The sequence below is a fragment of the Onychomys torridus genome, chromosome 6 (assembly GCF_903995425.1).
Source record: "Onychomys torridus chromosome 6, mOncTor1.1, whole genome shotgun sequence".
Taxonomy (NCBI): Eukaryota; Metazoa; Chordata; class Mammalia; order Rodentia; family Cricetidae; genus Onychomys; species Onychomys torridus.
In genome coordinates, this window is record NC_050448.1 from 66,313,006 (window position 1) to 66,324,275 (window position 11,270).

General features: G+C 56.9%; 1 protein-coding gene across 5 annotated transcripts; it reads right to left on the reverse strand.

Moving 5' to 3' along the window:
* Positions 1-328: 328 nt before the first annotated feature.
* On the reverse strand, positions 329-11,045 carry Adam15 (ADAM metallopeptidase domain 15). 5 transcript variants are annotated; one of them, XM_036191181.1, is made up of 23 exons: positions 10,867-11,044; positions 9,650-9,759; positions 8,984-9,060; positions 8,519-8,597; positions 8,273-8,349; positions 7,999-8,191; positions 6,995-7,060; positions 6,838-6,906; positions 6,592-6,761; positions 6,378-6,462; positions 5,621-5,769; positions 5,339-5,516; positions 5,025-5,117; positions 4,581-4,885; positions 4,301-4,496; positions 3,979-4,056; positions 3,240-3,312; positions 2,981-3,119; positions 2,156-2,225; positions 1,568-1,642; positions 1,090-1,161; positions 774-898; positions 329-663 (listed from the first exon to the last, which is right to left on the reverse strand). In XM_036191181.1, exons 1-23 carry the CDS (start codon positions 10,943-10,945, stop codon positions 621-623), a joined length of 2,601 nt encoding a protein of 866 aa, XP_036047074.1. In that variant the 5' UTR covers positions 10,946-11,044; the 3' UTR covers positions 329-620. The 5 variants fall into 5 exon arrangements, with proteins under 5 accessions (XP_036047074.1, XP_036047075.1, XP_036047076.1 ...); XM_036191182.1 differs by lacking the exon at positions 1,090-1,161; XM_036191183.1 differs by lacking the exons at positions 1,090-1,161; positions 1,568-1,642.
* Positions 11,046-11,270: the final 225 nt, after the last annotated feature.

An 11,270-nucleotide genomic window follows, 5' to 3' on the forward strand; every position in this document is an offset into this window, starting at 1 on the left:
CCTGCTCCGCCCAGGCTCAGGGCTCTGAGAACACCAGTTAGATCCATTTTCCCAGCCACTGGTCAGAGGGTGGGGATGCAGGTCTGACGACTTAGGTCACTTGTCTATAGCTCCGGTGCGGGGCTGAACAGCATTGGCACAGGGCACTTGGAAACTAGAGGCCACCCAAGGCTGGGCAGAAACAAGCTGTAAGCATCCCCAGTGACAAATTCTAGTTGACCCTTTCTGGGATGTCATACTCCCCAACAGGCCCTGGTCTGACTCAGCAGCGTCTCCTAGTGGCCAGACCTAGAAACAACAGGAACCACCCAGCTTCCAGGAGCCACATTCCAAGATCTCACATTTATTACAAAAGAGCAAAGACAGACTGTGTGCATGTCCCTCTGCCCCCTACTCCAGCCCCAGCCCCTCCCCAGCAGCCGGGTGCAGCTATTTTGGTGGGTCCCCAGGTGTGGCTTATCAGCGCATGATGGTGGGTGGTTCCTTAGGGCTGGACACTGCATTGTCTAGACTCCTGCCCCTCCAGTCATTTGGGGGGGGGGGGGGGGGCCGGCAGCGGCAGAGAGTTCACTTCTTTAAGTCTTAAATCTGGGCAGGAGTCAGCCAAGTCTCAAGAGAGGTCAGAGGTAGAGCGAGGATACTGCTGGGGGTGGTGGAGCTGGCCTGGAGTTTAGAAAGCCAAGGGGAAAAGAAATGTAAAAGGTCAAAACTCTTGCCCTAGCTGCCTCACTGGCAGCAGGACGGCCATCCCCAGCAACACCCTCTTCACCTACCTGGAGGGCACCACCGGCTGCATGCTCCCATCTCCGGGACCCGACAGGTCACCTGATGGGTGCCGGCCCTGTGGGTTGGCAGGCAGTGGCTTTCTTGGGGGTGGGGGTTTGGTAGGCCCCTGAGACTGAGAGAAAAGACCAGTTTGGAAGGATGTCGTGATTCCCACCCTCAACGGAGCGGTCTCCACACAAACCTGTCACTACCAGAGGTGCCACTGCGGTACCTGCCCCGAGGCATAGAGGGAGGCACCCTGTGTTGCCACCATGGCTTTAGGTGGAGAGGCAATGCAATGCCCTGCTTTCCCCTCACTGTTACCTTTGGGTGCCTCACCACAGGGTCAGCGGGCAGAGGGCGAGTGGGGGGATTGGATCGCTCAGCCAGCTCAGCCTGAACAAAGAGAGGAGTAGTGGTTCGGAAAGCAGTCAAGGCAAGCGAGCATGCAGAGGCTCCCGGGGGGGGGTGTCAGCGTGCAAAGTCAGCCAGGGGGTCGAGGGAAAATGGGAGCATGCGCAGGGGGCTCTGGGTGCTTGCCAATAGACAGGAGCCTCGGGGAAGGAAGGTGCGGATCAATCATGGAGTCCCTGGATGGATGTAGTCCCACTATTGGCCACCAGGTGGTAGTAGAGACCACGGCGGGAGGCTCACTCTGCTGCTTCTGGGACTTGGAAGGCTGAGGGGGCACCCTGGTCTCCTAATGAAGAACACCACTGGGGGGAAGCGGGGATGAGAACTGGGACTGGGCATCTAGCCTCCCACCTGTCCTGAGCCAGGGCAAGGCCCAGCCCAGATTTACCTGGAGTTTCTTGGGCACAGGGTTAGGTGGCAGCGGCCTGGAGGGGGGCACCGGCAAGATGACCGCACTAGCTTGCTGAGAGGGCGGGAGGAGCAGACAGGCAGAGTGGGCAAGAAAAGACAGACAGATGTGGACAGACAGGGGTTAGTCTTCAGCCCGGGGCAGCAGAGTCCCAGAGGCAGTGGGAAGGTTCTCAGCTACATGCAGAGGAGTGACGTGTAAATAAGAGGACATGCAGGCTGACTCCATACACACCCTCCTGCCGTTAAAGAGGGCCCTGGGCATTCGGCAGCCTTCCACACGTGGTGTCAGATCGTAGCACACTGAAGGCCCTTTGCCCACCACCCATGGCCCTGGTTGCTGACGGGTATGCATGGAACCATCTCTCAAAGCTACCAATTTGGCTAGCTGAAAGAGCTCAGCAGAGCCTCCCGGGGGTGACTGGCCCTGCCACTCTTGCTGTCCTGACTCCTTGGACTGACTGGGCACTCCGAGTCTTTTTTTGAGTCTTGAATCTTTAGGCTACCTCTAGGCCTGAGGTAGGTGCAAATAATGTGGACTCTCTTTGCTCTGCCATCCAGAGCTTACCTTGGCGCCTGGCATCTGCTGTGCCCGCTGTGGAGGTCCTGGCCATTCAGGAGGGTTTGGTTGGGCTGCCCTGAGTATGAAGAAAGCCAAAGAGAGAATAGGACCTAGCCACTCACCTGCTGATCTGGGAGGAGTTAACCCTTTAGCCCTTGGAGGGCAGCTTCGTGTGGCTTAGGCCAGGGGTGTGGCTGAACAGCCTGGGAGAAGGCTACCTTTCCCCTACTTTGGGGTCCTGAGTGAAGTGGCCCTAGTACCTGGGGTGAAGTTAAGAGATACATGTAGAGCCGGGTGGTGGCGGCGCACGCCTTTAATCCCAGCACTCGGGAGGCAGAGGCAGGCGGATCTCTGTGAGTTCGAGACCAGCTGGTCTACAAAGTGAGTTCCAGGAAGGGCGCAAAACTACACAGAGAAACCTTGTCTCAAAAAACCAAAGAGAGAGAGAGAGAGAGAGAGAGAGAGAGAGAGAGAGAGAGAGAGAGATATCGCTACATGTAGAGATGGTAGATTGGTGTGTAGGAATGGTGGTCAGGAAACCCAGAGTCTGAGAGTTTGGGATTTAAAAATAGGGGCTAAGGACTGCATGGCTTGGGCCTTTAGAAGCAGGGGCTTAAAAGCCAGGCAGTGGTGGCGCACATCTTCAGTCCCAGCACTCGGGAGGCAGAGGCAGGCAGATCTTTGAGTTCGAGGCCAGCCTGGGCTACAGAGTGAGTTCCAGCATAGCCAGGGAGACCCAGAGAAACCATGTCTCGAAAAACCGAAACAAACAGGAAAGAAGCAGGGGCTTCAGAACTGTCCTGGACTGAAGAAGGGAAAGGACGTTCATACCTGTATTGGCAGCTGGATCCCTTGAGCTGGCAGAGTCGCTGATGCAGGCGGGCTCGGTGCCAGTAGCTGGCACCAAGGAGGACTAAGACCACCAACAACAGGAGGCTGAGGAGCAGGCCCGTGGTCAGGGAGCTGGTTGCTATGGAAAGAGGTCACACTGAGGGTGGATATGCCTAAGAACTCAGGAAGAGGACCAAAGAGAAAGGCAATGGGTAGGGCCGTTTCCCCCGCCCCAGCACCCTGGCCATCTCCGAGCTACCTCTGAGCTGAGTGCTGCAGTCAGGAGATGCCCAGCCCTCCTCACACTGGCAGTGCCTGCTGCTGTCACAGACCTGAGGTACAGAGCAAGCGATGAAGACATCTGTGAGGTGGGACCATTTCCCTCTATCTGGCTTTCCTTTTCTTTCTTTTTTCTTTTTTTTCCCCAAGACCAGATTTCTCTGTGTAGCTCTGGCTGTCCCAGGCCAGGCTGGCTTCCAACTCAGAGATCCATCTGCCTCTTTAGTGTTGAGACTAAAGGCGTGAGCCCCCACTGCTGGTCTTCATCTAGCTTTTCAAGAGCTTAGACTTCTCAAACTGACGGGAATGCTGTGGATTATGGGTAGACATAACCTCCCTCCTGGAGGGAGGAAGTCTTTATCCATGCCAGGGGAAGTGGCAGCAAGCTAACCCCTCTAATATGTTGGTCACTAGTTAGCAGCTTTCATACCCACTTCATGCCCTCCAGGATATGGGTGCCGTTCCTTTTTTTTTTTTCCTTTGAGCTGAGGATCGAACCCAGGGCCTTGCGCTTGCTAGGCGAGTGCTCTACCACTGAGCTAAACCCCCACCCCTTGGGTGCCGTTCTGATGTCCACTTGAATGAGAAAACACTTCAGGATGGTTGATATCACGCTCCCAGGAAATGGGAAAGACTGAAGCCAGGGTACGTCTGCCTCCAAAGTCCCCTTCCCCTTCAGCAGGCTCCCTTCCCCCTTTCATCTCCTGCACCCAGCTCACCCCATGGCCATGGCATTTGCTCCGACACTCCTGTGCTCCCAGGAGATCCACGGGCTGGCACCGATGGTCAATGCACACCTGTTCCGTAGAGAGAAGAGCCAAGGCCGCGTTCTCACAGGGCCTTATAGGGACGGGACCTGCAAAGCTGTGAGGCTATGCTTTACAGCTATGAAACTGGACAAGACCGCTGAGGAAACAGTCTGGCCTCCTGTGAAGCCTCTGCCCTTTACGACTGGTGGGGGGCGGGGGGAGAAGCCTGGGCACAACTTGCTGTATTTCAGGTGTTCCTTCCCACCTGGTCTCAACCACCCAGGCTACTCACCAGGCCAGGGCCACAGGCCGTGCCAGGCAGAGCCAGGAGGGGCTGAGCCACATCATTGCCCAGGTCCAGGTGTACCCAGCTGCAGTTCAACTGCATCCCATTGGCTTCCAGGACCTCTGAGAGCAGATCTTGGACTGAGCCCAGCAGAGGCTGGTTCCTCCCCCACTGGCACTGAAGCTGTCCACAAATGGCATCTCTAGGGGCAGAAAGGCAAGCAGGGTCGGTAGAAGCCGTGCCAAGGTTCCCACAAATTCAGGAGGAGCCTGTTTTCTCCACTTACCTAGGAGTGCAGGGCACGTAGCTGCCATTGGGGCTGCGCCCACAGCTCCCAAAGGCATTACCCCGAGTGTTGGCTGTTTGGAGGCAAAGTGGTGCAGCAGGCTGGGCCCCAGGTCCCCAAAGTGACCGGCACTGCTGGGCATAGGAGGCACAGCGCCCGTGCATACACACAGCCTGTCCACCAGCACAGGGTTCACCATCCCCCAGCCTGAGGTCAGGGGGGCACTGGGAACTATCTCCTGGGCAGAACTCAGGCAAATCACAATCGTCTCTGCGAGGGCGGCACTGCCAACCAGCTGGGTGCAACTGTGGAAGGTGGTCAACATCAAAGTAGGTACTGGGCAAATTCAGCCAGGGGCTCAGGGTCACAGAGATCAGAATGACTCTTGGACCCTGTCACCTGGCAGGTGAGCTCCGGGGTGGCTGGTCTCCGGTCTGTGCCCACCTTGCAGTTCTGACAACAGGGTCCAGCAGATGCACACTGTGCTCCTGGCCGTAGTTGGCAGGTAAAGTAATCACAGCAAGGATCGGTGCATTCCTGCAGGCAAGGGGCCCGGGGGGGGGGGGGGTCTCAGGGCAGCGCCAATGCTCAAGCTCTCCCATCCCCCCAGAGAGCAAACCCAGGTGTCGATGCCACACAGTAAACGAGAACCAGAGAAGTCAGGAAGGTCCCCTCAGAAAGCTGCTCAGGGGACTTAGGAAGGGCTGGATAGTCAGAATGAGGGCACAGATGGGCACGGCTTTGGGTCAGGGGCTCACATCTGGGAAGCCACAGTCACATTGCTCGCCAGGGTCCACAAACATATTTCCACACAAAGAGGAGGCCATAGGGGCCAGGCTGGGCAGCCGTTCAAAGAGGCAGCTGCCCATCCCATCGAGGAGGGCTTTTTCCAGGGCCTGCCGGCTGCAGTTGCTGAAGTTCAGACCTGGTAGGAAGCTGGGGAGAGGACGAGGAGGGCCGGGCTAGAGGCTCTCAAGCTTGCCTCATCCTCTGCATCCTAACTCATCCTGCCCCCCACCTCCCTCCTCCCAGTTACTCACTCTGTGGAGGCTTCCATGATGCAGCTCTTGGCTGGGGCTGGACCTGGACAGGGACAACTGCTCCCAGGTGAATCATGGTCTAGACCCAGGCTGTGGCCCAACTCATGGGCGATTGAGGAGGCCGCTCCTAAGATGCTTGTGGAGTGGTCCTATCATCGGGGAGGGAGATGACCCCAGCTCCAACCCCAGCCTGGACACCCGAATCCCCTCCTTATTACTCTCCTGGATACTGTCTTCCTCCTTAATTGCTTCTAAAGTAGGCAAGTCCAAGCCTGGGTGACAGGAAATCTTAAGTTCTAGCTCAACTCAGTCGTGCATCCCCCGCCACACACACTGTAGCCCCTCTGCCTGTGGGCCTCAGAAATGCAAAAGTCTCATAAATGACAGCTCTGTATGCTATGATGAACTGGCCACAAACGAGTTCCCTGACACGTCAGGACCATTTTGTGGATGCTACCCTCTTCTTTTTGTTTTGTTTTGTTTTTTCTGTTTTTCGAAACAGGGTTTCTCTGTGTAGTTTTGGTGCCTGTTCTCGATCTCGCTCTGTGGACCAGGCTGGCCTCGAACTTACAGAGATCCTCCTGCCTCTGCCTCCCGAGTGTTGGGATTAAAGGCATGCACCACTGCTGCCTGGCGACTCTACCCTCTTTGGGCACAGCTTTAAGGCTGGTGAAGCCTGAAGGGAGCTTTCAGTGAGTAAAGGCTCCATGCACAGGAGATATGTACCTGGAAATGAGGAGACCCGCAGATACCTTACCATATTCACACCTCCTGAGAAGTCGGGGGAACAGATGGAGTTCTGAATGGCCATGCCCACCATGGGCCCAGAGAAAGAAGTACCACTGTGGGACAGAGGTGAGAGATCAGGGTCTAAAGCCATTGTTGGCGCCCCGGAGGAGTTGAAGGGACATGAACCAGGCACTGACAAGCTAGCACAGGGTCCCGGGAGCTGAGCTTGGGATCCTACTTACGTCAGCAGCTGGGCGCTGTCGTGGGGCAGCCGAGGCAGCAGGTCTGTCCGGCGCCAGTGGAGGAAGCTGTCCAGCAGGACAGCTGGGTTGGGACTCATCTCTATCAGGTCACCCTGGGTCCATGCCTCTAGGCCCACAAGGGCTACCCGGACCTTCAAGGGCTGGAAAAACTGAAAGAGCTGGACTCAGAAGGGGCTGGACCTGCAGCAAGGGAGCTGCGGGACTCCTGCCCAGCCCCAAACTCACCGTGTCTAGCAGGAGGGCCACTTCCAGTGTTCGGTTCAGCAGCTGTTGGAAGTCGGGGTACTTTCTGACCTGGGGGTCAAGAGGGGTTCCCTTGAAATACAGTGGGAAAGTGGGGGCAGGGTGAGTGGAGGAGGGCTGTGGCGTCAGGTACACTCACCTCCGTGTTGTCAACCACAATCACCAGCTCAACAGTTTTGGTCTCTGTTACAACATCCCGCTTCAGCTGTGGATAAGATGTGGGGTGTGTCAGGCAGATCCCCCTGAGGGCCATGGCCTCGGGCTGAGCGAGCTGTGTTCATGCCCACTCTGAGTAGTCAGAGGATGAAGGCCTCATGGGAAGCCCGAGAGGCCAGAGACCTGCCCACCCTGGACCAAAAATAGATGAAGCTGGTCATAGGGCCCTACTTTTTCCACTCCAGACGCGGCTGCCTCTAGTTAAAAACAAAAAACAAGCTTCTGGTGTTTTGAGACAGTGTCTTGTACAGCTCAGGCTGGCAGGGAACTCAATATCCTCCTGCCTCCACTTCCCAAACAACTGCTAGGATTTGTGTACCACCAAACCTGGCTCCCTTCAGTGTTTAAAAATGCTAACGAAAGCCAGGCATAGTGGCGCACGCCTTTAATCCCAGCACTTGGGAGACAGAGGCAGTGGATCTCTGTGAGTTCAAGGCCAGCCTGGTGTATAAAGCAAGTTCCCAGCCAGCCAGGGCTACACAGTGAGACCTTGTCTCAAAAAGAGAAACAGAAAACCAACTAAATAATATCTGACGCTATCAAATACACTATTCCAGGCACAGTTCTAAGCACTTGACCTATCAATTGACCTTGATTTTCACACTGTATTGTAATCTCCACCTTTGTAAATTAAGAAATTGTGTTTGTATTGCTTTTAGGTGGAAGTTTCTACTCAAGTGAATGCTCTCTGCAATGGGCCTAGAAGATAGGGGCGATATTTGAGACGAGCCCTGCTTCTGAATCTTACATATACTGTTTACTAGTGTATGGCCTCAGGCAAGTCATCTAACTATGCCCCCTCCTCTTTTGAAAAGCGAGCTCTTGGTAGCATCTGCCTTCTGGGGTTGCTGGAACGAGCAGAGGAAGAGCTGCTGACACTGTGAACTGGGCTCTGAGTCGGCCCTGGGCTGCTCCTGTGCCCCTCACCCTGTGAATGTGGTGCTGTCCCAGAAGAAGGTCTGGTCCAGCTTGAGTGGGCACAGGTGTATGCCAGCTTGGGGCACAGGTGTGGGCTGGCAGGAGGAGGTCTTGGGTCCGAGACACAATGAGAGGACCCTGAAGGTCTCCAGGCCCCAGCTCCAGGGCATAGCTTCTCTCTGGGGACAGGACCACCAGCCCCCTAAGGAAGAAGACGGAGTCAGAGCATTTCGGGTTCCTGCTTGTGTATCCTCTTCCCGGATATCAAACCCACCCACAGTACCTGATCCCGGAGCAGGCACAGAGGGAGACCCAGGAGCCCGGGTGGTCCTGCACATCTCCTCGGTAGCAGCAATTTTCCTGCAGCAGGGAAGCCACATTAGCCAGCACCCGCTCGCAGGGAAGACCAGAGAACCCTGGAGTCCAGCTTGCCAGCAAAGTATCCTCCCACTTCCTGCAGGACTGCCACCTCCCATCATCCTCCCCGCCTCTGCCCAGGCCAGAAACAGCAGACGAGAGCCTGACTCACCAGACTGTGCCCCTCACTGACCACTCGGGTACCATCAGGCTGGTACCACACCAGAGTTGGGCGGCCAGGGACTCGATCTCTGTGACAAAAGGAAAGCAGTGTCTGAGCCACTTCCTAGGGTGTTGCAGTGACAAGCTAGTGAGGTGGCAAGGACATGTTAGAGACCAGACAACACCACCAAACTCCTCAGTTCCTCTGAGGCCACAGAGTCAAAAGGCTGGGCTGCTGTCTCCTCCAGCCTTTCTGTGTTCCAAAATGATTTTTGAGATATATGATTGTATGAACTCAGGCAAGTTAATTTCTCTGGGCTTTAACTTCTTCCCATGTTAAATAAGGATAACTGCATAATAGTATCTACCTTATAGGACTGTTGTGAAGGAGTCCATGAGGGTAGGCACTTAGTACCTAGTGCATAATAAATGTATGTAAATCCTTCCCGTGATGACTCATGTCTGCCACCTTTACCTGTTCTGTAGAAGCTCCAGGACATGGCTTTCACCGTCCAGCTCCAATTTGACCCTCAGGGCTTCAGGTAGACCAGTCTGTGAACACCAGAGGCATGTCATCTCCACTAGTCCTGCCCACCACTCCTACCCTCTATAACTAGAAAACCTCATGCTCTCAGGAGAGTACCAATGATTAGGTCACTGGTTGGGGGATCCCAAGGGAGGGACCAGGAAGCCCTGCCTGGACTGGGCATTGTTCTGGGGGCTTGTGTGGGGAGGTCAAGGAAGGTATCTGAACCGCCCCTTCTCGGCTTCCTGCCCAGAGAGGAAGCATCATGAAGGACCCGGCACAGGCCCCAGCCCTTCCTCTGACTCAGCTGCAGAATGTGTGTGTGTGTGTGTGTGTGTGTGTGTGTGTGTGTGTGTGCCTGTCTGTCTGTCCGTCCCTCTCCCTACTGAGAAAATGAACAGCATTGAGATGAAAGGAGATTTAGTAACACTCTCCCAGTGTACATGGATGGGCCGCCTGGGGCTGAGGCAGACAGATGTATGTGTAGAGGGGAAGGGGGCTAAGTGTAGCCAGGTGCTGAGGGACCTGTTACAAAGTCTGCTCACTTTGGCCTCAAGATGATTAATAATATATTTTCTCACACTTCACATTATTATCAACAGGATGGGGACTCACCTGGAGCAATTCTGCTAGGCTGACTGGGGGTAGGTCCTGAACGGCCTGTCTCTCCAAGGATCCACTCAGGGCCCTCCCTGGTTTGGCTTGCTGCTGCTCTCCAGTGCCTCCTGCAGGGTCCCAGAACATCCTAAGAGATTGCTGAGGGGATCCTCGGCAAGGCCGGGGTGACTGGTGTCCTCAGGCCCACCAACCCCCAATACATCAAGGCCTCTCCGTGACTTAAGGGCTCCTGCATTGCATGCTGGGATTTCAAGGATACTGAAAATCCCAACAAGTCCCTAAAGAAAGTTCAGTCTATCCTGCTCGCAGCCAATCCCATGTCCTCACAGAGCCCGTCCCTGTTCCCATCCCTTCTTAATCACACATACCCCCACCCAATCAGGAATGCGCTTTCTTAGGACTGGGAGAAGCCTTGTGGCCTGGTGCCCACTTGCCCTTCCTTTCCCTCACTTAAGAGATGCTGGGAACGCCCATCCCTGGGTGAGCCGTGCAAACACTCCGACCTCCCTAAACAGCCTCGATGCCCAGTCAGGCGCACCCGCTCCCAACAGCCTCCGCTTCCTCCGCCAGCACCCCCCAACAATGGCCCTCTCCCCTCCGGACACTCCACCCCCGCCTACCCTCTCGGCCCCCAGCCCAAGACAGCAGCGGGAAGTGAAAGTTCCAAGGAGGAGTTGGTGTCCCAGACTCTTTCCTGGCAAGTGCTCCCTCCCCTGGCTCCTCCGGGGCCCCTCCCGCTCCGCCAGACTTCTAGTGGCCACCGCTCCAGGGCCAGCGGTGTTGGCCGCCCAGATGTGGAATGAACGGCTGGAAATGACCCTTTTCACTAAAGCCCACGAGCCGTGCCTATTCCGGGCACTACACAGCGTGGGACTGTCAGCTAGGCCCCAGAGAGACGAAGACGTCAGTCCTGAGAAGTGACTCTTTCCATGACTCTGAGGGGCGCTGGGCAGCCCCCCCCCCCGCCCCCAGTGCGGAGCCTGAAGGTGTCTGCGGGGATCACTCCGGACTTGTGGATAGGGGACGCCTGCATCCTCCTCCTTCTCCCTTCTCCATTCCCTCGCCAAATCACCAGCCCTAGGCCTTGGTCCGCAAACCAGGCAAGCTGCGCCCTGGTTAGACTCTGGCAGACCCCAGCACGGTGTTTCTCGTCTGGGTTTCCGCGTATCTCTTCCCGGTCACCCCCTCGACCCCACTCCCTCCTGGGCACTCACCTATGTTTGGGAGCGGCGGGGAGGGCCGAGGGCTGCCCGCGCCCAGGAGTCCCAGGGCCCAGAGCAGCGCCAGCCGCATAGCCGCGGAGCTCCGGGCCGGACGAGGGCAGCAGGTGCGGGGCCACGCGTGCAGGAGCCGCCGCCGCCGTGTCCGACACCAGCTCCGCACCGCGCAGCCACTAGGCCCCGCCCCGCCCCGTCCGCGGCCCCGCCCCTGCCGCCCAGCGCAGCCTCTTTCCGGCAGCGGCTACCGGGATCGGCGTGGATGCGGCGGGGCTCGCGCCTCCCCGCCTCTTCCCTGCGGTCCGGCCTCGGCCGGCTCTGTGGCCCGGCTTCGTGAGGGTTGTGCGGGCCGGCGCTTCCGGCTTCCCCGGTCCCCGAGCCCCGCGAAGCGCCAAGCCGCA